This window comes from Cygnus atratus, chromosome 1 (assembly GCF_013377495.2).
Source record: "Cygnus atratus isolate AKBS03 ecotype Queensland, Australia chromosome 1, CAtr_DNAZoo_HiC_assembly, whole genome shotgun sequence".
NCBI classification, from domain to species: domain Eukaryota; kingdom Metazoa; phylum Chordata; class Aves; order Anseriformes; family Anatidae; genus Cygnus; species Cygnus atratus.
Window position 1 is genome coordinate 44,926,037 of NC_066362.1, and position 27,860 is coordinate 44,953,896.

General features: G+C 46.6%; 2 protein-coding genes across 2 annotated transcripts in view; one reads left to right on the forward strand and one right to left on the reverse strand.

The window, feature by feature from the left end:
- Positions 1-17,675, reverse strand: WDR91 (WD repeat domain 91). The gene is made up of 15 exons (XM_035551823.2): positions 17,512-17,675; positions 16,485-16,664; positions 14,813-15,020; positions 13,850-13,932; positions 11,555-11,679; positions 9,617-9,794; positions 9,197-9,355; positions 6,887-7,086; positions 6,340-6,490; positions 4,803-4,897; positions 4,177-4,345; positions 3,025-3,133; positions 2,097-2,209; positions 1,538-1,735; positions 1-635 (listed from the first exon to the last, which is right to left on the reverse strand). Exons 1-15 carry the CDS (start codon positions 17,632-17,634, stop codon positions 471-473), a joined length of 2,256 nt encoding a protein of 751 aa, XP_035407716.1. The 5' UTR covers positions 17,635-17,675; the 3' UTR covers positions 1-470.
- STRA8 (stimulated by retinoic acid 8) overlaps positions 16,698-27,860 on the forward strand; it is a 15,697-nt gene continuing 4,534 nt past the window's right edge. The window contains exons 1-6 of the mRNA XM_035551824.2: positions 16,698-17,225; positions 19,917-19,992; positions 21,415-21,499; positions 21,898-22,050; positions 24,726-25,008; positions 26,355-26,431. Of these exons, the coding sequence (XP_035407717.1) occupies positions 17,202-17,225; positions 19,917-19,992; positions 21,415-21,499; positions 21,898-22,050; positions 24,726-25,008; positions 26,355-26,431 (698 nt within the window). The 5' untranslated portion in view covers positions 16,698-17,201. The remainder of the gene's footprint in view (positions 17,226-19,916; positions 19,993-21,414; positions 21,500-21,897; positions 22,051-24,725; positions 25,009-26,354; positions 26,432-27,860) is intronic.

Sequence of the window (27,860 nt, forward strand, 5' to 3'; positions counted from 1 at the left end):
CAAGGGAATAATTTCTTTTTACGAAAACAAACAAACAAAAAAAAACACATTATACCCAAAGAATACTCTGGTTTTGCACTGGCCTTTCCAGTTTGAGCCACCTGTGTCACCACACATTGTGCTGCCTCATGTATGCCTCCTCCAGCTTCACCTTCTGCACAAGCCCTGACGTGATCCCAGCAGCCTTCTAGCCACGTGCTACTTCAAGACTCCCTAACAGAGGGAGCCCAGCTGCCACAATGGGTCAGTGGAGTTGTATTTTTCACTGCTGCCACTGATCTGGTCCCAGATCGGCATTCTGTTGCACAGTGGTTTGGCATATGTATTTAACATTTGTCAAGAGGCAAAAGCTAAAATGAGAAGAGTGATTGTGGTTTGCCTTCTCTCCCATGCAATTTGTTCCTGTGGAGTTAACACTGTTGTGTTTTTTTTTTCAAGTCCGCTGCTCTTTTCCTTCAGCACTGTTCCGGTTAAGACTTTTGAGCCAGTAGGGTTGTTAACTTAATCTTCCCATCCATGGAGGCAGTGAGGCAGGTCCCACAGTCCATGGCCGTGCTCCAGTCCACTGTGACAACAGGAGCTCGGTGTCCTCCCAGGGAAAGGCAACTCTCCAGGACCTTTTCCTCACCATTCAACTGCAATAAGAAAAGCAAAAGAATTTAAGGAGGCAAGTTGCTGCAGCAGGGACAGTGTACCCAGAGCAGAATCCAAAGCCTACTATATCCTCCATATCCCTATCAGCAGACATAATTAAGCGGAAAAAAAAGAGGTACGTTTACATTTATGTAGCACACGAGGAAGCAAATTTTCAGTCTCAGGACAGAAGCACATGATCTCAAGCAGCTCAGCTTCTGACATCAGCTAAGCTGCAGTCATTGAACAAGGCAGGCTAAGAGCACAGTTGTGTAAGTTTAAGCCATGGGTCATGTTAGCGCGGGTGCTCTGAACGCCCCAGCTGCAAAGGAAAAATTCCACTTAAACTGCCTTGCAGTGGCTTATGCTGATATACCTTGACTCAAAAGGGGGATGCAATCAGTAACTATTTGTTACTGCACCAGCAGAAATTTGGGTACTTGGGTACAGTCTTACCCTTCATTTCATTTCAGTGCTGTGCACAGTAAGAGGATAGAATCAGCCTGGGACCAGCGTTAACATCAGCAAGCACATGAGGCAGATTAAAGATGAGCATCAGTCATCAACTGCACATTCTGCATTGACCCGGCATGCATTAATGTAATAAAAAAATCTGTAACTTTGTCCTAGGCACTTAGCACTGAGGAAAACTGCTGCAGCTAAGCTTTAGGAACAAGGAGCACATATCCTCTAGCTACAGAGAGCCTAGAGTTCAAATACTTGCTGGACAGCACGCACTGCTAAAACGCACACAGTACTGACCGCACACCAAACTGAACAGCAAGTTCTACAAAACAGGGGTGCGAAAGCATTACTTGAGAACTTCTAGGGGCTGCTCTTGCAGCCTTGTAACAAATGCTTGTATGAATGCAGAAGAAAATTTCCCATCACTTTGCAGACTTACCTTAAAAATGACTCCCCCGGTTGAGGAGCATGTCAGCATATAGTTCCCCTCAGAGTCAAAGGCAAAAAGTCTTCCTCGTGGGAACTGGACTTGCTTGTATCCACTGTATCCAGACAGCACAAAGGGACCCGTAGCTTCGCTGGGAAGATCATACTCCGACACCTTCAAGCCACTCTTGTGAATATTCCACTGAATAAACTAGAATGACAAAAACAGATTATAAAAGCCCATAGTTTAATTAACTTGGATGAAAGAAGAGGGGCTACTCACAGTTTTTAAGAGAAGGGGCTATTTTACACGAACAGAAGATGGCGCTTCCACATCTCTAAGTAGCTGTATTTACAAAACACAGGCTGCATGGGCTGTAAGAGTGCCTACTAGTCAGGCCAACTGAAGAGACTGAATGCAGCAGAGTGGTGCTGTGTATCTAAGCCTACAGTTAGCAGCCTGCAAGTTCTCCAGAGCCTTCGGGTATTTTTACTGTTAGCCCCACCACATGGAGAAGACTCCAGAAGGGATCCACCAACAGCTGACCAGTGGAAGGTCACACACGGCCTACCTTGCCATCCTCGCCTATGCTGTAGACTGTGTTCTCATCATAGCTGAACTCGACGGAGTAGACTTCCCCCTCGTGTGCCTTCCAGCTCATGGCGCACTCGTGCTGCTGCATATCTGTGGGGAGAACCAGTACTGAAACACTCCCAGCGCTCACACAGAGTTGGGGTGAGGAGAGGCTCTTCATGTTGATACAGACTCTGTCCCTGCCGTCTACACCAGCCTCTGGGAACCCTATCTAATCTCAGCATCTTGTCCTTATTCTCCAACACCTCTCCCTCCAGCTTTACAGGGCTGTTCACATCCTCGGCATCAACTGCAGTCGTTCGGTGCCCAAGCCACACTGGCACCTTTATTCTCCTCCTCTCCTTGCTGCCCTGTCCACTCCCACAGCTGCTGCTATCTCTGTCCTCACACCGACCTGGGACTGTAGCCTCACAGGTCAGCAGCTGAGGCAAAAGCAGATCCCTTTTTCACAAAGAAGGAAGGCCCAAGCTGCCTTTATCACAAGGACAGGCTAAAGAGGACAGAACCTGAGAAACAGAAGTTGCTCAGTGAAGAAGGACTGATATGAAGCCTTCGAACTAGAAGGTCACACATTAAATCCCTTCATTTAAGACAGCTTCTGGCAGTGGTACTGCTATTAATGGCATAGCCAAGATGACATGGCTCAAGGGGAAGTTAACTCTGCTCCTAAGCGGGAGGGAAACAAATCCAGCAGCACTACCAGGGCCTCCAGGCAATATCCCCCAGGGAAAGTTTATCTCAATTCACTCCTGAGAGCGGTCATGAAGGAGAAAAAACAGCTTCCAGCTTGGCGTTTGGTCATGTCACACAGCTGCCTCCCTGCTGGCAGAGCAAGGCTGCTGGGGCAGGGGGAGCAGCCAGCCGAGGACACCAAGGGGCCACCTCACCGCTCAATTCCAACATACCAAAGAGACGAACGATCCCATCTGCAGCCCCCGTGACCAGCAGGTTGCCGTTGTGGTTGAAGGCTGTGCAGTTAATAGCGATGGGCTCGGGCTCCAGGGAGAACTGCAGCTGGAAGGGAAAGTCTGTGTTAATGCCTAAAAACCTCAAATGGAGCTGGGGTGCTGAGGAGCTGTACCCCAGAGAAAGGAAGGAAGATGGCGTCTAGTAACAAGAAGTACAGTTCTTGTTCTGCAGTTCCTCCTTCTTGAATTCCAGTTCCTCCACCTCATGACCACAGACTTCAAGGTTGGCAGCTGCATTTTACTGTAACACTAAACCAACACTTCACCTCAGCCAAGACACAGCTTTCTTAGCAATGTCCTCACGGCTGCACAAACAGCTTCTGGCAGACATGAGCTTGAGTTTGCTGCTTTCTCTTATGCATCAGGGAAAGCATTTCTTAAGGGCAAAGGTGAGGGATAAGACCAGGATGCACTGCCAGGATACAACCCATCTAAACTGAAACAACGGAGAAGATGATGTAAGACTAATTCTCTCGACAAGCATTTCACTTAAAAATAGATTTCAAATGCATTCTGGTACATGGCTAGAAGAGCTCTGAAGACAGACAAGTTCGCGTTGTGTGGTAACTGCTATCTCCAGTCCTCGCAGCTGGAGCACACCAGGCTGGGATGAACAGCTACGGTTCACCATGCTCACCCCACAGTGCTCCTCTAGGGAGATGCAAATGGGTCCCAATATCCATGCAGGCAGAGGGGGAAAGGGCAAGGGAAAATAGCAGAAAAGAAAACCCTTCAGTGTAGCTTAACGAGAAAGCCTGAGCAAAGCATCATGTCAAACGACTTGAGAGGTTGCCAGTCAAATTCTACAGGCAGGGAAGTTGCAAGATCATGAAGTATTTTGAAGAATTCATCAAAAAAAAACTAATACACACACACACACAAACACATTCAAATCCAGCAGCTACAAAGAACAGCTAAAACCAACTTGTTTTATCCTACATGTGATAGACGGGAAAAGAGGAAGGGGGTGGGGGAGAAGACATTGAAAAGAAAGTCAGCATAATTTAGGAAGAAGGCTCCTACACATCAGAACAGAAGACATTCATTCTCGACAAGCAGACTAAGAAAGGAAAGAAACTCAGCAAATACCTGCTGTTTCATCGTTTTAGTGTCCCATAGCAACAGCTTCCCGGGAACTTGGTTCATGCTTTTGCCCCCAGAACTGACTGCTGAGAAGTCCACGTGAGAGATGGGGCTCTGGGCTGCTGCAGAACAGACAAAGGAGGCACCACTTGGGCTGCAGGCAAGCGACAGGATTCTGAAATACAGCAGAGAGTGTGAAATGCCTTTCTCCAGCAACTACCTCAAGAGCAACACTCAGCTCCTAGTTCTGCCAGAGAGACCCTGCAAGACAGGACCTCCATCTCAGGTGCGCTGTAAAGGAGAGCATGATCCACATGCTTAGGAAGATTTTGAGTCTCTCCAGTGTAACAGAGCAGTTTTATGCTGCTCAGACAAGGACTGCCCTCTACACAAAGGCTACATAATATTGCAGTTGCAGGGAAGCAGTATGGACATTGAGACTTCATCTGCCAAAAACAGCAGATGAAACTTCAAAAAAACTTCAAAAACTTCACAGTCAAGAACAGCAAGATACATGCACATAAATCCACACACACAAACATATACATGTGCATGTACACACATACGTATGTATGTGTACATACGTGTTCGTACACAGATACCCACATATACAACCAATATTGCAGAGTTACCTGGGCATGTCTTCATCAATGCTGATTTCACAGAGATTCTTCTTCGCTTCTGTGTCATAAAGACGAACCGTCCCGACTCCACTGCCAAGCAGCAGCTTGAAACCAGCAAGGAGGAGATGGAAGGAATGTGAGTGAGGAGTACAGCGATGCTGTCCGGCAACTACCAACACCACGCATTATTTTTTCCCACTCATACATTCCAATTATATATAATTCCATCAGGTACATCCTGTCTTTCTGTGGATATCACGCTGAGTAGGACTACTCTAAAGTCACAGGAATCAGGGTTAAAGCACTGCTCTCCAGAAATTTTAAGAAAAAGATCTGATAAGCACCAAGGTAGAGAACAAGCCACTTTCTGGCATATGGCTCAACGTATGCAAAACACACGTGGAGTCTCAATATCTAGGGGAGCAAGGAAAGAGTAACACAGAATCAACATAAGTTTAAGAGAAAGCCAAGTAGAAGCCACCTCCTTTCATCCAGGGGAGAATTAAATTACTCAGAAGGACTCACACATGCTTTCTCAGTGGTGTTACAATTTAAATCAAAAGAAAAACCATGAAGGGATGCGTTATCAAAGAAAATTAAGCAAGCAAGATCCTTCTCGCTTCACAGCCTGAACTGCTGCTGAATCCCCATGTATTCTAGAAAGAAGAATCTCTCCACAGGAGAAGGAAATAAACTCCACAAAGCAGGAGAAATCATTAACAACTGTATGGACAACTCCTTTCTAAGAGTAAAAGAAATGAAAGAGACAAGCTGCAGCACCAGCTCTTCACAACTGGCATTTGGGATTCGCAGCAACACATCATCAGTGCCAGAACGTGAATGATATTCCCTCGGTTGCAGGCCTGCCTTGTCACACAGCCCTGTCTCTTTGCCAGGGAAGGAAGCGAACACCAGCAGCAGTTGTAGGACTCAGCAGAACGCATGCAATTTAAGGCTCCTCTCTAGTAACAGAATTAGAGGAAAGGTGCTATGGGAAACATTTAAACTGTCTTGGCATCTAAACAAGCTTCCAAGTCCTCACGCAAGTACCAACCCCTAGCTGTGTGAGGCACCAGAGTAAAACTGGACACGGAGCCCTTTTGACACCTGCACAAGCCAGGATGCCAACAACACACCCTTGCTCTCTCTGTTTCCTGCCTCAGGCTGCGAGTGAACCTCCACAGCTCCCTGGTTTTGGCTTCCCACGGGTTGCTGTGCCTCCGCCTGCCCTTACAAGTGACTGCCTGCAGAAAGGCAGTTCTCCTAAAGGAGATACTTCTGTCCTGCAGCTGTCCACGTGCTGCAGCTTGAGAACTTCTGCCGCAGGGCAAGCAGTGCTGAGTTCCTTGCAAAATACAGAGCACACTCCTCACTCCCTGGCTTTTATAAGACCCTACAGGCTTCAGTTCTCCCTAAAGTGGAAACTAACTGTCGCCCTGATTTTATCTGCAGTGCAGCCACCTAGAAGTTAATGTGCAACACACAACAACTGAGCTCCAAATCACCTGCTGTGACTCTTGAGCCTCTGCATGCACAGGCTACTCACCAGCCGATCGCGCTTGGTTGCCCATTCCAGAGACAGCAGCGGAGACTTGGAAATAGATGAAGCTTTAGTTTGCATTATTGGATTAAAAGACCACACCTTGATGACTCCATCCACATCCAAGCTGGCCACCCTCCGTCCAGAACAATCAACCCTGCGTGCAGAAAGAAAACGATTGGGTATTTTTCTCGCTGAAGTTCTTAGATGCAAGCAGATAGCCCAGTAATCCTTCCTCTCCTATTCCTCTCCTACAACAACCAGTGCAATGAAGCACTAGAGCTACACATGCAAAGCATAAAGCCCTTCAGCAATACCAACATGCTTTCCCAGGGAGTTTACACCTGGCTGGCATTTCCCTATCACAAAAATCTTTGTCCATTCCCAATGCACAAGCTACATGCTATTGTCAGTCACAGCAACTCTGCTGCCCTACAACCAAGAGTACGCACACACTGTGCTGGACAAAGCAGAGGCTGGGAGAAAGAAGCCAGACGGAGCTGATCCTCTGGAGAAGTTTCTAGGAGAAAGCCTTCCTCTGCCAGCCTGTTACCTGCAGTACATGATGGACGAATGGTGCTCCCCGTACTCCTCCTGGCTGAGGACGATGAAAGGCTGCTCCTGTCGGACCCCCACAGCCTCTGTACCACCGGCGGGCATTTTGGTTGAAGTCTCTGCTTGGTCAGCTTGCAGCTCTGAGCACGGCTCTGTCTCAGATGTGCTAATATCCGTTTTCTTCTCAGCACTTTGGCCCTGCAGGAAGAAATCCTGTGTGAAATACAAGGAAGCAGTATTTCCAGGCCAAGTTTTTCAGCTACCCCTCCTGTTGAGAGAAAGAACAAAAGCTGTACTGAAACCGAAGCACTGTCAGCTCAACTCCCCTTCTGTCAGGGACCTTCCTCCTGAGCGCAGTGATAGGGCACGGCACAGCTGTGCCATTTGATGTGGCCTCTTCGGTTAGAGAGTCCCTTATATGCCCCCCACATGGCCAGCCATACACTTTCCCACAAGAATTTAAGGAATTGCAGTGTTCAGCATACCTCAGCTGATAGCAGAGGCCCATTTTGATGCTGGTCAAGTACAGACTCACAATCAAATCATCAGATTTCAAAGAATTCTTGTATTCAGCAATGTAAAGTCTGTGGTCAGTCTGCACAAGGGTTCTCGGAGAACGGTGAGCCACAGTGGATAGATTACACTTGTCAGCAGAGATCCAGTCTGTGCACAACGTGGCAATCAATGCAGTCAACAGATGATGACAACTGTAGAGTCAACACGAGTCCAAAAGTTTAAAACCCAATTTGACAGGACAGACGGGAGTTGGAACAAATGGATTTTTAGGTGAAAGCTTTTGATTGAAACAAGATATCCACTGCAGCTCACAAAGTCTCTGAAAGAACCTTAATCTTCCCTTGCCACTAGGAACAGATACAGTGCACGAGTCAGCAAAATGTTTGCAAGCAACCCTTAGCTGCACCATCCTCTGAAGATGAAATGCTTGAAAAGTCTGCATGGTCATGTTCCCTAACACATCCTTGCCTTATTTATAGTAATGTCATATCTTGAGCAGTAAGTTAAACTCTGCATAATCAAATCATCACAATTCACAAAGCCAGAAAAGATTGGGAAATGAATCCAAGAGTGCCTTGCTCTGTGTTAACATGGGGAGATAACCAATGAATGACACTCGTGTCAGAGAAACGGCGCAGCCTTCCAGCTTCCTTTTTGACTCATGCTTTGAGAACAGAAAGCTAAACAATATCAGCTTCCCCAAGACGACCAGACACAACTTTTACAAAGGCAGAAAAACACCGCCTTAACCTGGAACATCACAGCAAAAGGAAAGCCAAAGGATACTTGCTAGGCAGCCAGGGTTTGCAACACGCTGACCGGTGTTTAATTAAAGTCTTTTAGGTGAGCCACAAAGTTCTCTCATAGCCTGGAGCACTCAGTGGTGGAATAACATCACTCCAAAGCAGCACACCCCACACAGAACAGCCATGCACGTCAGCTGATAAGCAACAGTCCCTCAGCACCACCTCTCCCCTGAGGGAGAGAGAGTCTCATATAGCCAAAATAAACATGGCTGAGATGTTACCACCATCCCTCCTATGCTCCATTCCAAAACACACATGGCTGCTAAAAGCCAGACAATATGGGGGTGAACAGCAGCAGTCCACTGACCTTCAGCAGTTAAAACCCAGGACATAGCTTTATTATTTTATTACATAGAAAGCAGGGCACAGCCCCACACAAAACTGCAACACATAGTGCAAAAAAACTCCAAAACATTGCTATGAAGGATATTTCTACTCCTATCCAGGGAAGTTTGTTATTTTTCACTGTCCCACAGAGCCTGCACAAACCAGCATGAGAACGCAGCTGACAGGGAGGAGAGAAAGCATTCTGCAATCCGTGCTGCAGGACTCTTTGGAACAGCATTATTTATTTATGCAAAAGATCAGGCATTCAAATCTATCTTACAATTGCTCACTTCTGCAGTACGGGTGAGCCAAGCCCACTGCTACTAAGGCAGGTGGATTATAACAAGGTATTTGAACGTAACAGCCACTAAGGCGGATGAAACCTACCCTCTCCAGGACAAGGCTGTTGACAAGACCATGACAAGCGACAACTCTTCTTCCATTTGAAATGTCAACACCGAGTCCCTTCCAGGGACACAGAAATAATCTGAGAGTGGAAGGAGTTGATTAACTACAGAGATTAACCTTTGATACAGCTGATTGGAGCAGCATTCCAGGAGCTTAATGGGAATATTTGCATTTTTTTTTTACTACCCAACATAACAAAGAACAGAAAATGGCAGCCCTCCACTTGCCAGCTTCGCAGTGTTGCCCAGTACCTGAAAGGTCCCTTTTGACAGCAGTTCTCTCCTTTCCTTCCCGTGCTCTTGCAAGCGCTTCTGCCGCTGCTGCAGGGAGCTTGACTCGCCCGCTGCTAACCCACTGAAGTGGCTCTTCCCATCCTTACAGGTCACTGCTCCTTCTTTTCCTTTGGCACTCTGGAAGGCAGAAATGATTTGGCAAAGTTATGTTTGCATCAGGCTGTGGAAGAAAGAGCAAAAGACGAGGCAAAGAAACCAGGCATCCACACGTCCCCAGACATCAGCTGTTCTTGCAGTGCATTCACACCCAGTGTACATGCTCAAGGAAGAAAATGACTTTTTTTCTTCCAGGTGAAAGCAAAAGCTTGGAGCAGTGCTGTGCTGCAAGCTAACTCCTTGGCTACTGAGCACCTTTCAGTGCGTACAGTTGAGAATCACCTGGTGATTTGCTGGCTCTTTCTTCCCAAGCAGCGTGCTGCCGGTCTGTGTTGGAGAAGCCCCACTTGGCTGAGCTGGTCTGGAAGGGCCCTTTTTGCTCTGGGAGAGGAAAGAGGAGAGAAAGCCTCCACGGGACTGAAGCGAATGTGCAGTGCTCCTCTGGCTGCAGGTCATATCACTGAAAAACAAACAAACAAACAGACGGAACATGGAAGTGCAGCCAGACAACCTGATCAAAGATGACCCAACAAAAAACTGCTTGAACCTCTGGAGGACAGATGCTCCTTCCCAAGCTGATGGACCACTATGCACTAAAAAACTGTTTTAAAAACATGCTGTGTTAGCATCTGGAGCAGATTGTTGCAATCACTGGAACCAAAGCTCACTTGGCAGCGTCATGGAGAAAGACAGCCCAGATGGTGCTGAGTCACCCACAGGGCCACCCCAAACTCCTTCCACTCCATCTGTTTTTTTTAAAGACCCCAAGGGTGGAGGAACCCAGCTTTCCAAAGAACTTCTTCAGCCTGGATTCCCGATTCGAGGCATAAAACAGACCTCCCTTGAAAGGCAGTATCCAGTGTTTCACTCAACATCCTTACATATTCAGCAAGTCATGTTCAGGACAGGACCCAAAGAAATTAAGAACCACCTCTGTGATTACACACACCTCCCTTCTCAGCCCACAGTGCCAAGAGCAGTGGCTGCTTCCCAGAACATAACTGTCTGACCTCACCATGCTGCAGCTTCCCCAGAGTAGAGCAGCATACAATCACCTTCACTGATTCTCTCTTCTAAGGAAAAAAGTGTTCTATCAAAAATAAGCTTTGGGTTGAGCACAGACATGGAAAAAACAACCAGAACTGGGCCCCTAGCTAACACATGAGTTGTGCACACAAGAAACACCATTTCTAAGGCAAGTTTTCCTAATAAAGCTGGACAAAAATATGGAGAACGTATGACCCCAGTACTCGCACCACTCTCTCCCACATATGCAGGTGAATACCACAGCTTTCCGCCCAGAGTAGTTAGACAAAAAAAAAAATCTCAAATTAAACTCTGTGGCCTGGCCTGTGTGGAGCAGTTATCAAGATAGTTCAGTGGACACTTAAGTCTGTTTAATCAGAAATTTTGAAAGATTTAGCGTGTGAACTCTGCTACAACTTCTATTTGCCACTGTCAGCAGCGTAATTTGATCAATCCCCCTCATGCCTCAACAAAAGTGAAAGAAGCACACGAGAAAGTCAAAGCCCCAGCGGTAATATTAATACATTGTGGCTACGCTACTCTTGCTTTCAGATCCTTTTGAAGCAGGAAGAACGCTCAAGAACAGAAAGAATTCGGGCATGCGGACTTGCCTCACATAACTGCATACTAGGGGAAGACAGGGGTTTAACCAACCAACCTGTATCCCTGCGTATGTTGCCTCTTCTCCATAGAGAGGAATACAACAGATGTAGCCATAAAACACTCTTCAACTGTAGATTTATTGGGAGTTCCATATATAACTGAGCCTCAGGGAATAGAAACTCCCTTTCTCTTGCCTTTGCAAAAGAAAGCCCATCTCTGCATAACAATGACCCCTTTAGGTGACAAAGGAGCAATATCTATAAACAACACAGTACACACACACACTGCACCACAGCCACTAAAGAAAATAGGAATTAGGAGACAATGCACTTCATCTGAGCAACACTGCGGGGTATTCCACTGTTACCAGTGTTCTGGCTGCCCAAAATACCCTGGTGTAACGGTGAGACCAAAGCAGAACAACTTCTACATGTGCTTGGGCTCTCCCTGCTCAGTGAGAATCTCTCTCTAAAGGCGGGAGATGATTTCTGCCAGGATGTATTTCTGTAATGATTCCCAGGGAAGCGAACAAGGAAATGACCCAATAAAAGCGGCAGGGTCTGTCCCAGCTCCTCCCCTGCAGGCACTCACAGCTCAGAGTCCCCTAGTCGATCCATGTTGGCCACATACGCAGGCAGCTTGTGATGCACAACTGCTTCTTCCACTTCCAGTTCCTCTTTCTTCATGCGGGAGGATTCAGCCTGCAAAGCAAAAAGCTACAAGAGAAGAGAGAGCCAAGTCAGCAGAAGTTTCACCAAGATTCGCCTCCTTCCCACTTGCTGAAGTTGTTTGTTCCCTTTATTTCACCAGCCCTAGAAGGCTGGGGAAGGTAGAAAGTTGCCCTGACCGGCTAAGCACATCAGTCCAAGCAGTGGGAACAACCAGCACTTTACATGTATGAAATCGGAGCCTGCTTAAAACCCTTCGCTCCTCTTGGGCTGTTGCTGTAGCAGCATTAACGGGGCCGGGAAAGCAGCGTTGGCCAGGACACAGCTGCTCAGCCTGCTGCTCCACGTAGGCGGTTCAAGGCCAGGGCAACGCACGTGCCTGGCGGTGGTGATGTGCAGGCACCGAGCCTAGGAAGTCGGCTTCCTCCCACAGCCAAGGGTTTGGCAAGCTGGCAGGGTGCTCCGAGGCCAACGCCATCAGGCCATCCTGAAAATCCAGCTCCACGTCCTGCTCAGCTCCCTCCCGAGCATGACAGAGAGATTTATCTCCACATTACAGAGAAAGAAACATCTTTCTTTTTCCCCTGAGCAGACAGGAACCTCAGGAAGCGTCTTGCTGTGACAGATGTGGTCGATGCCTCTGACTCTTGGCTGCGTGATGAGTTCCTCAGGCCTTTCCATATATTTGTTTTTCAGATACAACTCTCATTTGTCCTTTTATCACAGTACTTCAGGAAAGCAACAACAAAAATAAGAAGGAGCTTTAGAAACCCAGGTTGCTATTCATGTATTTGCATTCAGTTTCAACAGTGAAATTGAGATCACTACGTAATCCCAGCTACCACTGAATTCAATACTTATTCACACCATTTTTATTTAAACTTGTATTCTATAGGTAGCTGTTTCCCTTTCTAGCTTGAGTAATTCTTCAAAAAAAAAGTTTAGTTTTATGTCTGACAGAGAACACCTATCCAGTTTGTGATATAAATCAAAACCAAGACAAAACAAAAACAACCCACCCCACAACCCAGCTTCAATCTGACCAGAAGTGCAGAATACAAAATTGGAAGAAATAAGAGTTCTACTTCAAAACACACCCTGTCCTCCCCTCCTTATTCACTGACCATCTTTGCAGATCTGCCCTGGTAGTTTTCCTGCTCTACTGACTCCACACAGCACAGTGCCAAACCTTGCTTCTCTTGAGCCATAAAACCTCCGTTTTGAGATCAGTTTTTCTATTTTACTTCAACGTTTTAGGACAGATGAACACAGAGTTGATCAGTTACCAAAACAATAGTAGCACAACACACGACAATGTTTTGTAACACAGGAGGGTAAAGCACAAAACTTAGATTACTGAAGCATTCATTTAGGGAGAACTTTTTCTTGGAGTGTTTAAAGAAATGAAACTAAAGTCCTGCTTACATGAATAAGGTTTCCCACTTGTACAAGATCAGCCAGATGTGATCTGTAGTTTAGAAGATTCTTAAATTGTGTATCTCCCAAGTCTCTCTAATGGGAGATTGTACTGGGAAAGGACTGACACATCATATTTCCTTACACCTTTTCTCTAAACATCTGTGGATGTTACTATCAAAAACAAGACACAGAACTGGGTGACATTTTGTTGGAGCCGGTCAGCCTTTCTTACAGTAGGGTCTAGAGCTGGGAAACAGATATTCACAACAACATTTGCATTAGTTGATTTAAATTACTTTAAGTGCACTTCAACTGTGGTAAGTGGCCACGTCAGATGTAATGGTTTCTGCCTCTTCACCCTAAGTTATTGCCACTTTCTATTGCACTGTCAGCTCAATCCTGGAGGCGACTGTCAACACCCTCCGTAAGTTGCACTGCGAAGTCAGTCATACGTGCACTTAACCTGCCATTAGTTTCGGCCTGGCAGAATTTGCAGCGCAGCAGAAAAGGCATTGCACAGGATCTGCACCCATCAGACAGCACGGGGAGAGGGACAGACGCCTCCAGCAGAGGCCCAGGAACGTCCTACAGACATTGCGCTAATCATCACACGATCACAGCCCTCGGCTTGCTGGAGACAGTTCAAAGATAAACCAAAATAACACAGGTTTTCTGCAAGAACCTGCCCTGGAATAACTGCACTAAATTGAGGAGATACAATTTGCTCGGACCGACAGAACCAACTTCACAAAACTCCCAGCCTTATAGTCAGCAAGTACAGGGTGACTTCAGTTCTCACCTTATGCCGCAAGGATTCATTTTCTTCTTGTATGAGACTGCTCCTGTGACATTCAGCTTCAAAGTTCAAAATGACTGGCACTGGTGAGAAACGTTAAAGAAAAACCCAAGGCAACAGCTTGCGCACAGCTGGCTTAATTCTAAAAACCAGCACTACCAGGCAATACTGGCCACGTGCTGCCTTTCAGACAGCAAAGGTGCCCCGTCCATACTACTGGCAAGGAGCACGTGCGAGGCCAGCAGACTGGTAACAACTTAGGTAACCTAAGCCAACTTTGTACTTGCACAAACTATTTCACATAGGCTTTGCAAAGATTTTAGATTCCTTCTTTTGAGATGTCAGAAGCGGAGGACAAGCGAGGTTATGACACTTCGTTAGTGTATGTTGAGGACATAGTTCAAGATGAATCATATTCCAGCTGCAATGTAAACTCGCTCATCATGGAAGAAGGCCAGAACTCTACAATGTGGGACAAAAGCTGTTCTTTCTGCTAATGCTGAGCATTATTGTATTATATATTATATAATGCTGCGCATCTACTATATTGGGCTGTCACTACACAGCGTCGTGAATGGATGCACCCAGACAAGGGTCTAACAGGAGAAGCTGGTTTAGTTATGGACTAGGACCCGAGGTTGCATGCCTGTTTTGTATGCCGAGTATCCACGAAAAGCGTTTCACGTAAGATTTCTGACTGCTCTCCTAGTCACTGGCATAGGGATGAGTTCGGCATCAGCAGCAACCGCAATTGTTTGTGCCCAGGGAATATAACGTATCATCGGGTAATTGAATAATAACTATTCCAACATCCTCTGGCAAACACCAGCTTCCTATTAAGGCTTGGCTCTAAGCAATCACCTGAAAGCAGAAGGTTCTGCAATCCTGTATTGTTGGCACCGTTGCTGATAGTCAGCGTAACACCAGGGCAAGGGAGATTTAACTCTTGGTTGCAGAAAAGGATATGCATGCACTGAAATAAGACGCTCAGGAAGTTGTGCAGGGAGACGATGAACGTATCTGCCCACTGGCGTGAGAAATATGTGGCAAAGGTGGGGTTGGAGTCTGGGGCAGGGAGGAAGGGCAGGACAAACCAATCCTTCCACTCCGCCTGGTTCTGGAGCTCGGAGGCCTGCTTGAGGAAAAACTCCTGCGCCTTGTCATTGCGGCCGCTCTGGAACACAGGAGAACAGCGCTCACACTTCCAGTCACATCACTGCACGGGTTCTAAGCATCAATGCCTGATGGACACCGTAAGAGCTACTTTCACCACCAGAGCAACTGCGCAGAATTAAGACTCGTGTGGGAACAAAAGAATTGCCCAAATGCCAGAAGCTCCCAAACACGCTTCATCCAACGTTCTTTCCAGTCACCACAGTCTTGTTTAAAGGCCGAGGAAAATCAAGCTAATTCCTTGGCAACGTTCAGCCAACCCAGTGCAGTTTTCCACTCACATAAGACACAAGTGGTGGCAAAATATACTTCAAATTACTCAATTCTACCACAGATGTAGCCTGAAAAAAAACTGATCTGATTCATTATTCAGACATGACAATCACACTCCAAGGTAAGCACAGGGCAAGAGAACAAAACACGAGAAACCACGCTTCCAGAAACATGCATTAGATTTTGACTCCTCCGCTCCTCCACCAACATCCATCATTTAAGATTTTCAGTCAGTGAATGCAATCAAGGTGGAAATATTGCTCATAAATTGTAAGAAATTAAATATGAATTGTTGACAGGTGTTTGTGTACCCTGCTTGCCAATGCTCTCCCTGGGTATTATCTTTCTTTCACTTTCCTAAGGTATCATTATTTTCTGTTCTATTCAGAGCAGACAAAAACACTTCCGTTTTCTCTCCCACATTACTTGTCCCGATTTGAAGCTCACATCTCCCCTCTCTCCTCTTTTATAAACTAAAACTGAACTCCACCAACTCCAAATGTCCCTTTTTCTTCTTCTAGACCCTCCAGCTTTCTTGATTCTTTAGGAACCCCGGTACCTGTAAGGACCGGCTGAGCCCTGCCAGCAGGTTACAGCGGAAGGAATACCAACAAGCCTGTCTGTTGGTCCCTAATGCTGCAATAAGGCCCTTCTCTACCCTACTGCTGCCTGCTCAGTCACTCCTTATTCTGCAACAGTGCAGTTGATTACACTTATCTAAGCAGAGATTTTATTTTGTTCTTGACTGCTTCCTGAACTTTAGAAGACTACTTCGAGCACTGACCTTGTCCTCCCGCGTTCTCACTGCCGTGCCCCACGAGGAGGTGTTTAAGAACCTTATGATCTCTGCTGGTATCCACGTTACTAACAGAGCCTGAGCAGGACTGAGCTGACAGTCACAGCCATCCCATCTGCCAGGGACTGAGCCTGCCTTCGTGGCTGAGCACAAATACCTTGCTCCCAGCTAACCGCGTTCCCTCTTGCCTTCTGAGCTTCTCTATCCTCCTGCCTGCAAGCCCATCATGTGAGTCTGCGTCAAACTCTTTACCACGCTCTGATACATGACACATGAATCGCTGACCCCCCACCACGCGGGTCAGAGGCTCTCAGGGTATTTCCTTGCTCTGGTTTCAGACACCAGGATGTTGTTTTTTTAAATCAGAAGCCTAAAAAAAAATTGAACAACCATCACCTGAACAGTATGGACGAGGTAGTATCGGAATAAGCTGGTTTTCAGCTTGTTCACCGTGGGCCGGTACACGTCTTCCAAACGGCTGAAAAGGCGCCGGTCGAGGTAACTCCAGTAATCCCGCAGGGCGGCCAGGTCGTAGCTCTGAACAAACTGCTGCAGCTGGTCCACTATCTTATCCACCTAAAGAGGGCAAAACGGGGAAGACTCCGGTCATGTGAGGGCTCTTTTTTGGCACACGAGACTTTCTGTAACTTAACGCTGAGGAGCTTTAACTGCACGAGGAATGCCACAAATAATGCGCCAAGCCAGTCCTTATGCATCAGCTGAGAGAACAGAGGCAGTTTTTGACAAGAAGATTACATTCTGTTAAACACGGGTGTTTGTGGCTGCTTCTTTTTAAGCAAGCAAAACATTTCCACTTCTTCTAAAAGCCAGTTGATAACGAGGAACCAGGAATAACGTCGTTAAACACTGAAAACTCAAGCGCGGCACTTGGAAAAGAGCATTATTTTTAGACTAAAGGGAAAAACTGTACTTGGCCAGCAGAAAAGGAGCTCAGAAAGAGGAAGAAAGCCCCGCTGTACTGGGAGCTTTGAAGCACTTTTAACTTGGATGTCATCTATTAGCGGGATTGCCACAGAAGCCTGTCACGGAAAGCTTTTTGTCGGTATGGCTCTTTGGTAATCCTTTCTGCAATACGGATAAAGCACAGCGGTGATGGGGGCATCGATTTGCAGTTTGGTGAGTTCTGGTGGTCAAAATAGGCTTTAAAATAAAGAAGGTCCTGGAGCCTACACAGAATTTGACTGCTGAAGTGGATCAGTGCGTGGCTTGTCTCCCCCTCGGCGGTTAAATCTTTTGGGACACCACCTAACCTTTTAGGACACCATCTCATCTTTTAGGACACCACCCTAAAGCCTAACCTTTTAGGACACCATCCTTCAGTTAATATTTTAGGACATCAGCCCCCCCCCCCCCCCCCCACGACTCCCACCCCAGCCCCTCCGAGGCCCCGGCCCTGGCTCACCCGGAAGCCCTTCTCGCGGTCCGCCTTGATCTCGGCGTCCAGCTGCTTGAGGGCGGCGGTGAAGCCGCGGAAGAGCAGATACTCCCGCACCAGCTCGTCCGTCCGCTCGGCCGCCGCCGCCATGGGGGCGCCGCCGGCTCCGCCCGCCCAGCGGCGGCGAGGGGGCGCCCGGCCCCGAGCGACGCGGCCCGGCCCGGCCCAGCCCAGCGCCGCGCGGACTACAGCTCCCAGCGCGCCCTCCCGCCGCCGCCCGGCGCAAGGCACGCCGGGACTCGTAGTCCTCACCGCGCGGCCGCGCGCGCAAACCCACCCGTGCTTCCCCTCCCTTCTCCAGCCGGCGGCCGCAGCCCGCGTTTTTCCCCTCGCTCCCATTGGCCGCCGCGGGGCTCCGGCCGCGCTCCCATTGGCCGCCCGCCACGTGCGCCACATGTTGCTGGGGGCGGCCGGGCAGAGGTGCGACGGCGGCGGCGGGCGGGCGCGGAGCCCGCGGGCTGGGCGCTGCGCTCCGGCGTGCCCGCGGTGCCCGGCGGCCGCCGATGGAGGCAGCGGGCGGCCGCCCCCGGCTGTGTGTCAGGCTGCGCCCCGGGCACCCGCTGCCCCGCGCGGGGAGGAGACGCTTGTTGCAGGCGCGCCACCGGGCAGCGCTGGCCGGGCTCTTCGGCGTCCTGCAGGAGGCTGGGCTGGCCTGGGCAAAAAGCTCGGCCTCGAAGGTGCGGGGCACTGAGCGCGATTCCCTCGCCCGTTGCTGCCGTACGCACGTGTTTACGTTAGCTATATCCATTGGGGTGGCCGCTGTGCCTTTAGGGATGCCAGCACACGCGTAATTTCACTCCAGGCAGCTTTCCCGGCTCCTTTTTTCTTTGCAGCTGGCAGCTCGTCCTGAGCAAATCACTTGCTCTGCGGTCTGGGTCACGGGCTTATCATGTGGCTCATCTGCGCTCCTCTTACGTGGTTTTTTTTGCAGCTTCCTCCTGGCCATGTTCTGGAGACAGATCAAGGGGTCTTTGATTAAACTATCTTAATTTCACAGCGTTTCGGTATGGAATTGGAAGTAGTGAATTTAGGGACAGAAGTTGTTACGGGGAAGAAAGTAACTCATTCATCTTTTGAAGTGCATTTTGTCTTTAAGGCACTGAAAAAATAAGGCAGAAAAAGAAACCTGTTAACTGGCCTCTTCTAAACTAAGAAACTATTTAATCAAAAAAAGTGTATAAAGAAGAGATTAACCAAAAGTGCTACTGAAAAGGTGGAGAGTACTGTACCCAAAGCAGAGGAAGAATCATCAGGATTCCTTTTCTTCACAGCTCTGCCACCAACCCATTTAGATTGGTTACTTCCAGTTTTCCAGTTTGTAAAATGATGGTTTAAGATGGAAATCATCCTTGTAAAGTGCCTTTAGGTTCTGAGCATGCTAAGTGCTGCTCTGTGGGGCTTGTGCCAACTGGGCCCCTTACCTCTCGTGAAGTTTGAGGTAAGAGTTCAGTTTGCCATGTTCTGAAGAAAGTGCAAGTTAGGTTGAAGTCACCATAATGCCGGAAACCAAGACTAAACAGGTACTTGTTTTGTCTGATCTGACCGTAGTATCTTCACATACCAGTTCTTGGAACCGCTGTTTCATAGTATCGTGCCCATCGCATGACTTTTGGGATCCAAGGAAGATCAGTATCTTCAAGGGCTTAAATACAGAAGCTTAATCCTAATTTAGTGCTTAATGCCTGGCTGGAATATCTGGTTTGAAAGCTCTGCAAGATAGACCTCTTGTCCATGGTGACTGGATGTTCTCTCTGAGCGTGTAAATCTTGAAATGTTTTTGAGATGGGTAGGTATGTTTAAAGGCATCGACATACATTCTTCACTATGCCTGCTATAAATAACGAAGGAATGATTTGCAGCGTTGAAGTTACTCCAGTTCACGGCAGCGTAGCTGAGAGTAGAACATGGGAAGGGCTTCTACTGAAACCCCCATCAGAAGTGAATGGTAGAGTCTCATGCCTTAAGTCAGCAGACATCCAACAAGACGTGCTGCAGGCATGGTATTTCTGGACAAGCTTCAAGAAGGGCATGGTCAAAACAAGAACAGCTGCTGGTGAGAGATCAGACTGCAGTAGCAAATGTCTATGTGACTCAGGATTATGTTAATGCATTATATAACGTATTTATATTCTAGAATATTTATATTTTATATTTAATTTTGCACTGCTGTTGGTTCTTTCCCCTTCTCATTAGGGTATGGGAAGCTGGTGAAACAACACAGTTGTTTCCTCAGAGACGTCGAGATAATGAAGAAAAAGTGGGGAAAAAAAACACCAAGGCATGTTAAAACATGAATCCAGTCAGAGCAGAGAGCAGTCAGTTCTGATCTCTTTTCTCTTTTTTTTTGTCTTTGTTTTGTTTTGTTTGTTTAGTATCAGGTTTTGTGTAAGGCTAAGAAATATATCCAGGAGCTGGAGCAAACCTTGGGTTCTTTGCTGAAGATGAAAGGTACTGCAAGCATTTGCCTGCATGTGGTTTTTATTTCTTTGTTAAATAGAGACGGGTGCGTGGCTGCTCCCATTGAGGATCGGACTTCAGTGTGACTATTTGTAGCAGTAAGTAAGGGACAGCACAGTGTCTATCAACCCACTGAGCACTGTACCTCAGAGGTCCCCAGTCCTTCCTGGGCCAGGCGGAGGAAGGAAACAAGTGATGTCTGCTGTCCCACAGCAGCAGGCAGTTGGGGCAGGGTGCTGTCTGTTCACCCCACTGCCTCCTGCCCAGCCAGCCTGGGGCTGGCGTGGGTCCCCAGGCTGCGTGCGTGGGCTGCAGGGGCGTGTGTGCTCCCAGCCACAGCGCGGCAGGAGTCACAGCTGCCACAAGCACCCAGCACTGCAAACCAAGCACAGCCAGAGCTTAAGCTTCAAAAAGCAGCACCTGGTCTGAGTTACAGGAGGAGCAGAGAGAATCTGTTGAGAGTTTGCTCACAAAAGTGTAGGAAGTGGAAGCATTTAGTTACACATTTACTCCAGTAGAAACAGGTAAGAGATGATGCGGGTTTTGCTTTCCCTTTCAGCTGGGCAGGTTGTCTTCATGCACTTCTCCACTGCTGCTGACATCGTGCAGCTCTGGCACGTGCTGGTGGCAGTGGAGGGAGGCAGCTCCCACTGCTGGGCTTCGCGCCCTGCCAGTATTGCCAACTGCTTACTGGTGCTGGCCACTGCCTCCAGTGGCAGCAAGTAGGACTGGGTGCTGATTTGGTAGAGGCTTTGGACACGTTTTTACATCCTTTCAAGTGTCCAAAATATGGTCAGATAGAAGAAACACGTTGCTATTCATGCAACTTGCACCTCCAGTAATTTTCATCAATTAAAAGTCACAGTGCTTAAAGAATTAAACTCCTCTGAACCCACGTCCTGGGGTAACCTGTAATAGTCACAGGCAGAAGGAGTAGTTTGACAGAGCAAATCTGAAGGCATCACAAGCAGTGGGGCTGGTTGAAGAGAGTTCTGAGGTAAACTTCCCCTTTGATTTACTTACATATATGTACAATTCATACTGTTGCTGAATCACAGAGTTGGTTGTCAGGAGTTTTTATGTGCAATTTGCTCATTACATGCCAATCGTGAAATACTGAATTGGCTGGTACTTGCCTGGACTTCTGATTTGCTAATTGCTTTCACCATCAGTTCTGTCAATGTTACGAAGACAGCATTAGATTCTGAGTTCCTCAATGCTCAGAAACTCCCAGTAATGCCAGTTACGTTGTAGGAGAGGCAGAGGGGTCTCATTTCACATCACTTTTGTCTAATGAAGGGTCCTGGCTCATGAAGGACCAGTTGTTAGAATTATTCTGCTTGATTGGGATTGAGGATGAGAGGGAAGCCAAATGCTCCACTGCTATGACAGTTACTTTTCTGCTGACAACAGAGTCCTTCAGTCTGGAGGAGGGGAACCCGTCCAGCCTGGAGGAAGTCAAGGAGGAATATGTCAAGAGGTACTTCAACAATCACAGGTAAGGGCTTATACTAATCAAGGAAATAGGATAGTACTTTGCATTTGCTTCCATTCCAGCATCTCTGAGCCTTTCTGTCATTGTTACTGAATTTCCAAGCAGAGGCCTTTCATCATGAGGAAAAGATGAAGAGATTTCACGTGGACCCCTCTAGTCCCACGCACTGCATGAGCACTCTGTGCATCTTGTTGGTCTCATTTCCAATCAGTGCTTGTATTTCTTTCACCTCCTGCACAGCTTGTCTCTACCACAGACCTCGTTTGCTTGCAAAGCAAAAGGAGGAGGGAAAACCTGCGTAGGAAGAATGGCCCTGGACTCTGGAGTGACCATGACAAGGATGTTATTAATCCAGTTAAGAAGTTGTTTATTTGGCCTTTTTTCCTGTGTGTTCTTTTCAGCACTGCATCACCCTCAGGAGCTGTGAGTGAGAGTAATTCCACCGTCTGGTATTTGATACAAGAATGTGAAAAACAAACAATGGAAGAGGATGGGAAGCCAGTATTTACCCAGTACCCAAGCACTTCATCCCCAGAGCTGGTGGAATTTGAACGGTAGGTGCACCCCAGCTCGCCTTCAGTTTTTTCATTTGCATTAACACTGCATCCAGTCGCTGCTGTACATGAAACCCCGCTGGAGCCTGCATCTGCCTTGCAGGAGCCTTGTGCCAGCAACTTTGGCCCTGTTGGCAGTGAAACTTGAGCACCTCCCAGTCCCCTTGCCCATGGCTGCCATGTGAATGGACTCCCGGCATCCTGTCAGCCCCCTGCTCTCCCAGCCTTGGAAAATCCAAGTGGATTTTTTCCATCCATTCTCAAGAAAGAGGGGAAAAAAACGTTCAAGTGTGTCAGTGCTCTTCTAGAGCTTCACCACGATAAATTTATGTGGTTTCTTTTTTTTTTTTCTTTGAACTGGTGTTTTTTTTATAAATTTCTCTTGGATTATTCATCAAAACGAGACTGCAGCTCTGCCAGCAGATGGCACCAGCCTACCGCTACTGTGTCTGCTTTTGCTCCTGCGAGAGCAGGAGATGACTCTAGTAAGGTATCGTTTACAAGACCTTGAAATGTGCTGAATCAAGCTTTTCTGGGGGAAGGAAGCCCTGCTTCATCAGAGGCTGCACAATGGAGCCATAAACGCTTGTCTTTCCCCTTCTTCACCGACAGTGTAGACCAGGGCCTTTGTAGGGCGCTGTGGGCGCCTGGCACTTACCCTGCTGCTTTATTGCAGGCTGCACTTGGTTCTAGGCTAATTCTTCTCACAAAATGATCAATGACAACATGCATAAAATAGTAGGGAGACTTCAGCAAACAAAACAGCTTCTTGGTGATAGTCCGGTCGCGTTATTTGGGCAGCATCTGAAAGACATTGAGCTTCTACAGAGTGTTTCCTTTTAGCCATGTCCTGCAGCTACAGCTGGTAGGACTAGGCACTGCTCCATCCTCTGCAAAGTGTGGTTGTGTCCTTCCAGCTGGGAAGGAAGTTGTTGAGTCATGGTTAGTCCAAGGTTATTTTCTTTAGCAAGCAGTCTAATGGTGATTCATGCTTTGTTTGAGAAACTCCAGAGCCTTCGTTTGGAGCTGTTTGAGAAACTGCCCAGAATTCTTGGTGAGGGCAGCAGCTGATGTGAGAACACTTATCCCCCTTATGGTATTTGCCATAAAAATGTTGGAAAATACTTCACAGCACAGAAATTGGAGGTTAAACATGTTTGTGTGGGGGATTATTTTCTATTTTCAATATTGGTTTACTAAAACAAATATTTACTACAACCAAGAGACAGCTCTTTGGAGTTTATTTCTTGTGCAGTAGTTGAGTTAGTCAGGAAACGTGCCTGACTGGGACATCTTCCAGGGAATCATCCTGGGCCCAGTAAAACTTAGTAACAATGACTGCTGTTTATAGAGCTCTTGCTTCTTGCTCCTTTGAACTTGTTAGTTTCATCCGAGAGGCTCTAATAATCTAATCAACATAAAATAACCTTCAGTGCTGCTTTCTAAAGTAGGTGTCACTGAACCCCTGGTTCAGTGTGCCATACGGTGCCAACAGAAGAAGCAGGCTCTTCCTGCGGTTTGGTCACCAGGTTGAAATTACAACATTAATGTTCAATTGGCAATTTTATGATAGACATCACAGAAGTCAGTCTTAGGGATGCAATTCCTCGGATGTAAAGTGGAGGAAACTGAGCTCCCATGCCCTCTCGAGTCAGACCTTCCAGGCCCAGGGTAGTCTCTTTCTGTCTGCATGTGCAGTACCCAATGCATCAGGGTATGACTTCAGCCAAGAGTTTTAAGAGTACTGCAATGCCAGTAAAAGTATAAAAAGTGACTTGCAGTGCAAGAGCCTCAGGATACAAAGGCAAGTATGCAAAATTTATGAAATGCCAGAATGAGGTTTGCCTCTGCAACAAGTACAGCCCTTAGCAGCCCGGAGCTTCTGTTCTGAGGCAATCCTGCTGAGGCTCTGGCTGGAGCCTGCCTTTTGCAGATGAAATCTTGGCAGAACAGAGTTGCTAAAATCTTCTGGCAGTGTTGGGCAACGTTCAATAATTGTATGAAGTCTCAGAGGGAGAAGTCGGTGAAGTAGTCTCGAATCACAGCTACTCCCTGCTCTCCTGATGGTTGTGATGGCATGACAGGATCTTTCTGGGTAACAACTACAACAGTCAGGTCGGTTCAGCACAGCAACTTTATTAGACAGGTCTATTGAGGTGTCAATTCAATTGTTTAACAACAAACGTTGCACAGTAGTTACTTATCTGCAAAGTCAAAGTTTAATTGCTAGTCTGAGGTAATGTTAATTATATCCTTGATTACCTCCCAAATACCAAGCAGTCACTCAGTCCCGGGGAAGATTCCTTAACTGGCATCCTGAGCTGAAGGGAGATCACCACCTCTGCTCTGAGACCAGCTGGCTCAGGCGGGAGTGCTCAGAAGGGCTCGGTTTGTCAGCATGGTTTGTTATCGTCTGTGGTCCACTGTTTCGCAACGGTTTATTTCACTTTTAGATCTTCTAAAACTTGACATGAGGAACTGCATCTTGTGCCAGGGCGAAGGTCGTTTCCACCACATACGTTGCAACAGCTCAGCATTGACTATGGCCAAGGTTGCGACTGAGTCAAACCTTTGGTGTTCTGCTGTCACTGGATGTCTTGTCCCTCCACGCTGATTTGCAGCAGATGGCTGCGTGATAGCTTGGTCTTGAGATGCTCCTTTTCCTTTCCTTACAGGTACCTGTATGTTTATAAGCACACAGTAGACCTGCTGATAGAGCATGGAGTTGTTTGCACTAAGGAGGCACCTCTTCCTGTGGTCTCCATGGCTATTTCACACCTCTGGCAAGAACTTTCTGAAGAAAGGAGAGACAGCATCTTGCAGTACTGTAGCCAGAGAGATTTCCTCCTGGATCCGAAGGCTGCTTGCCAAGAACCTGCGTGCACTGATGGTGACGTGAGGGACAGTCAAGGTAACAGTGAGGAAGCCAGTGGTTCCTCAGTCTCTACACCGGAGGAAGTAAGTGCTCAGTAACACACATCCTCTGCTTCTGAAACCCAAGCCAAGTTGCTAATTGGCACTGCAGCTTTTAATTGGAGCCATACAGTAGTTGTAATTAAGCTTTCTCAAGACCACTTGAATGCATATGTGGAGACAATAAACAGTCTGAGTAAACATCTGCATCGAATTCTCTCTTAGTAAGATATAAAGCAAGCTCTAGGAGTGCTGTGGCAGTAATCCTGCTGGTCTTCACTTACCTGTGGAGTTTCTGTGCTAGGCAACAGTTTAAAATTTGCTCTAACTTGCCCAGTAGTCAGGAGCAGGAAGGAGGATTATACAGTTGCTGTCCTCTGCAAGTCCTCCAAGGAGGACACGTGAGCTAAATCCAGAAGAAATGCCTGGCTTCCCAAGACTTGCAGTGTTCCTGCCTGCTTTTTTTGTTTTTGTTGGTTTTGTTCGTTTTTTTTTTCCCCTGGTAATCAAAGCACTTGGTAGCCAAGAGAAAGTATTTGTAGGCCAGTTTCAATGATAGAGGACTAATGGCTGCCCATTCCACGCATTTCTGCAGAGCCAAGAATTCAGTGACTATGTAGGCCAGGGCGTGTGTTTTTTTTTTTTAAAAAAAAAAAAAAAAAAAAGGAGATCAAATAGCAGCCAACTCTTCCTAAACTGTTCTGGAGCTCTGATTATTTAAGCAACTAGCTGCTCAAAGATGTTTGTAATTTTACTAGTTGCAAGGGAAGGACAGAGGTTCACCTTTAGCAGATACGTGCATTGCATTGACGAGCTCTTTTTGAGTCACAGGACACTTAGACAATTCATATTACTGACCTACTTAACAAATGTCACGGGGATGTTACATGTACAGTACTTTCTGGCACAGAAAGTATGTGATCTACATTATGGCAAAGTGAGCTAATGACGTCACATGTCTGTCACATGGAGAATCCAAACTCCTTTGTAAGCCAGACTGTACACTGGAATTGGATTTGTGGAGAATGGCTGATACAGCTGAGATCCCCAGCCATAAACAATGCAACAGCCCACAGTCAAGTCTGAAAAGCACTGTTAAAATTCATGCTTTTACTGATGTTTTGGGAGATGTAATGCAGGTCTAATTCTTGGAGGTTGAAGCACAGGCCTAAGGGAGCGGACTAACCTTGTGTTCCTAGTCATGAAATATAGTTACTCCTCCTTATTCCTGTCTCCGCAAAAGCCTGTAGGTTTACTGTAGCAGTAAACATACCCGTTAAATGGAAAGAAGGAATATCATGCTTTTAAAGACTTAATTATTAAAAATTATGCCCTAGGTAAAACTGTTTAGTGGCTGGATATATTGACATTCAAAGTGTTTTCTCTGACAGGTAATGTTTGAAGATGCGTTTGATGTTGCTGCTGGTTTTCTTGACACAAATGAGACTCAGGGAACGTCTAGCCAGAGGTAAATTACAAACCCACGCCTTTTATGAGACAGAATAACTTAATAGCTGACAGTCGATACTCCACAGCAAGTTTGCATGGAATAAGTCAATAGCCTAACTCTCTTTTTTATGCCTAACTTTTAGTAGATGGTTAAAATAGTAGCATACAGCAATTGTGCTCACAATAGTACTGTCTCTTAAGGTGTATGAGTGGAATGATTAATAGGCATTACAGCAAAACCTGGAAGACTCGCTTACTGAGAGTGCCCAGTCACTTTGGGGTAACCAGGGCACTGTTAGTGACTCTTCCTGGTAAATCCAGGAGTCCTCCTTCTGGATAAATGGATAAACCCTTCTAATTTTTTTTCCTCCATTCTGCATAGCTTTACATCTTTCAAATTACAAGATTTATAATGTTTTCCTTTTCTCTCTCACTTACCAGGTCTATGAGGACCATAAGTCATTCGCTGGATAAGTCAGCTAATCATGAACTGTACTCTCACTTAATGAGACAAAAATAATGTATTTTTTAATAATGTCTCCCTTAACCTTTTTCAAGTACTCTAATTTCATCAGAAGGAGGTGATCAAGTTAAAGTGCAGTTGACCTGAGCAGTAACATCAAAGAAACACAAGACCTATTAAATAATAATAGGTTTTTCCTCTGCAGGTCAGATCACAGTTACCTAGGAAAGAACATGTCAGATACAAAACTAGCATTGCCTTTGATTTTCCCATTAGACCAAAGAAAGAAAAGGGTTTCTTTCCTCAAGAGGAAAATCACATTGACTCCTCTCTTATGCATTCTTGCTGCTTACTCTCAGTTTTTTTTCTCTTTCCAAGTAGTGTTTTAATCCCTTTTTTGACCCAGTTTTTACTTATTTTTCCATACTTAGAAATGCACACATCTGTAGCATGCATCTTCACTATTTCTCCCCAATTCCTTTTTGCACTTCCAGAACAGCATGAATGGAAATAACGTTGTTCAGACTGTTGATCAGAATACTCCTGAATACATCATACGGCTTTAACAAAGCATGTATCCACTAAATGACATTGATTAGGTCACAACTGCTGTTTGCTTTTGAAACAAGAAAAAGCATTCGTTAATACTGCAGTGTATTACCATCATCTTTGCAGTCTTGTTTTAGCCCCAAACTAGATTAGTATTTCAGTAGACATTTATCCTGTTCCCTTCTTTTTCCTATCACACTATGCCTTTTAATTCCAGACAGAGGTGTGGTGGCAGAACCTTGTAAGATCCCAGGGAGAATATGGAGGTGAAGTGCAGAGTGATTATCTGAGCTTGTAACCAGTGTTGCCCATTACCAAACTTGCCAGTGACAACTAATGTGTCATTTCGTGACCACGTTTTTGTGTTCTCTCAAAGACTTTACGAAAGAAGTCAGTGTTGTTCCTTTGAACAAGCCTACAAAATACAGTACCAAAT

Bases quoted from the DNA above. Each gene is read 5' to 3' on its own strand.
- WDR91 (XM_035551823.2), bottom strand. From the start codon at position 17,634: ATGGCGGCGGCGGCCGAGCGGACGGACGAGCTGGTGCGGGAGTATCTG. The intron at 2,210-3,024 runs GTATGTTGGAAT...TTCTCCCCACAG, and splicing joins TGGGATCGTTCGTCTCTTTG to ATATGCAGCAGCACGAGTGC. The intron at 1,736-2,096 runs GTAGGCCGTGTG...TTGTCATTCTAG, and splicing joins GCATAGGCGAGGATGGCAAG to TTTATTCAGTGGAATATTCA.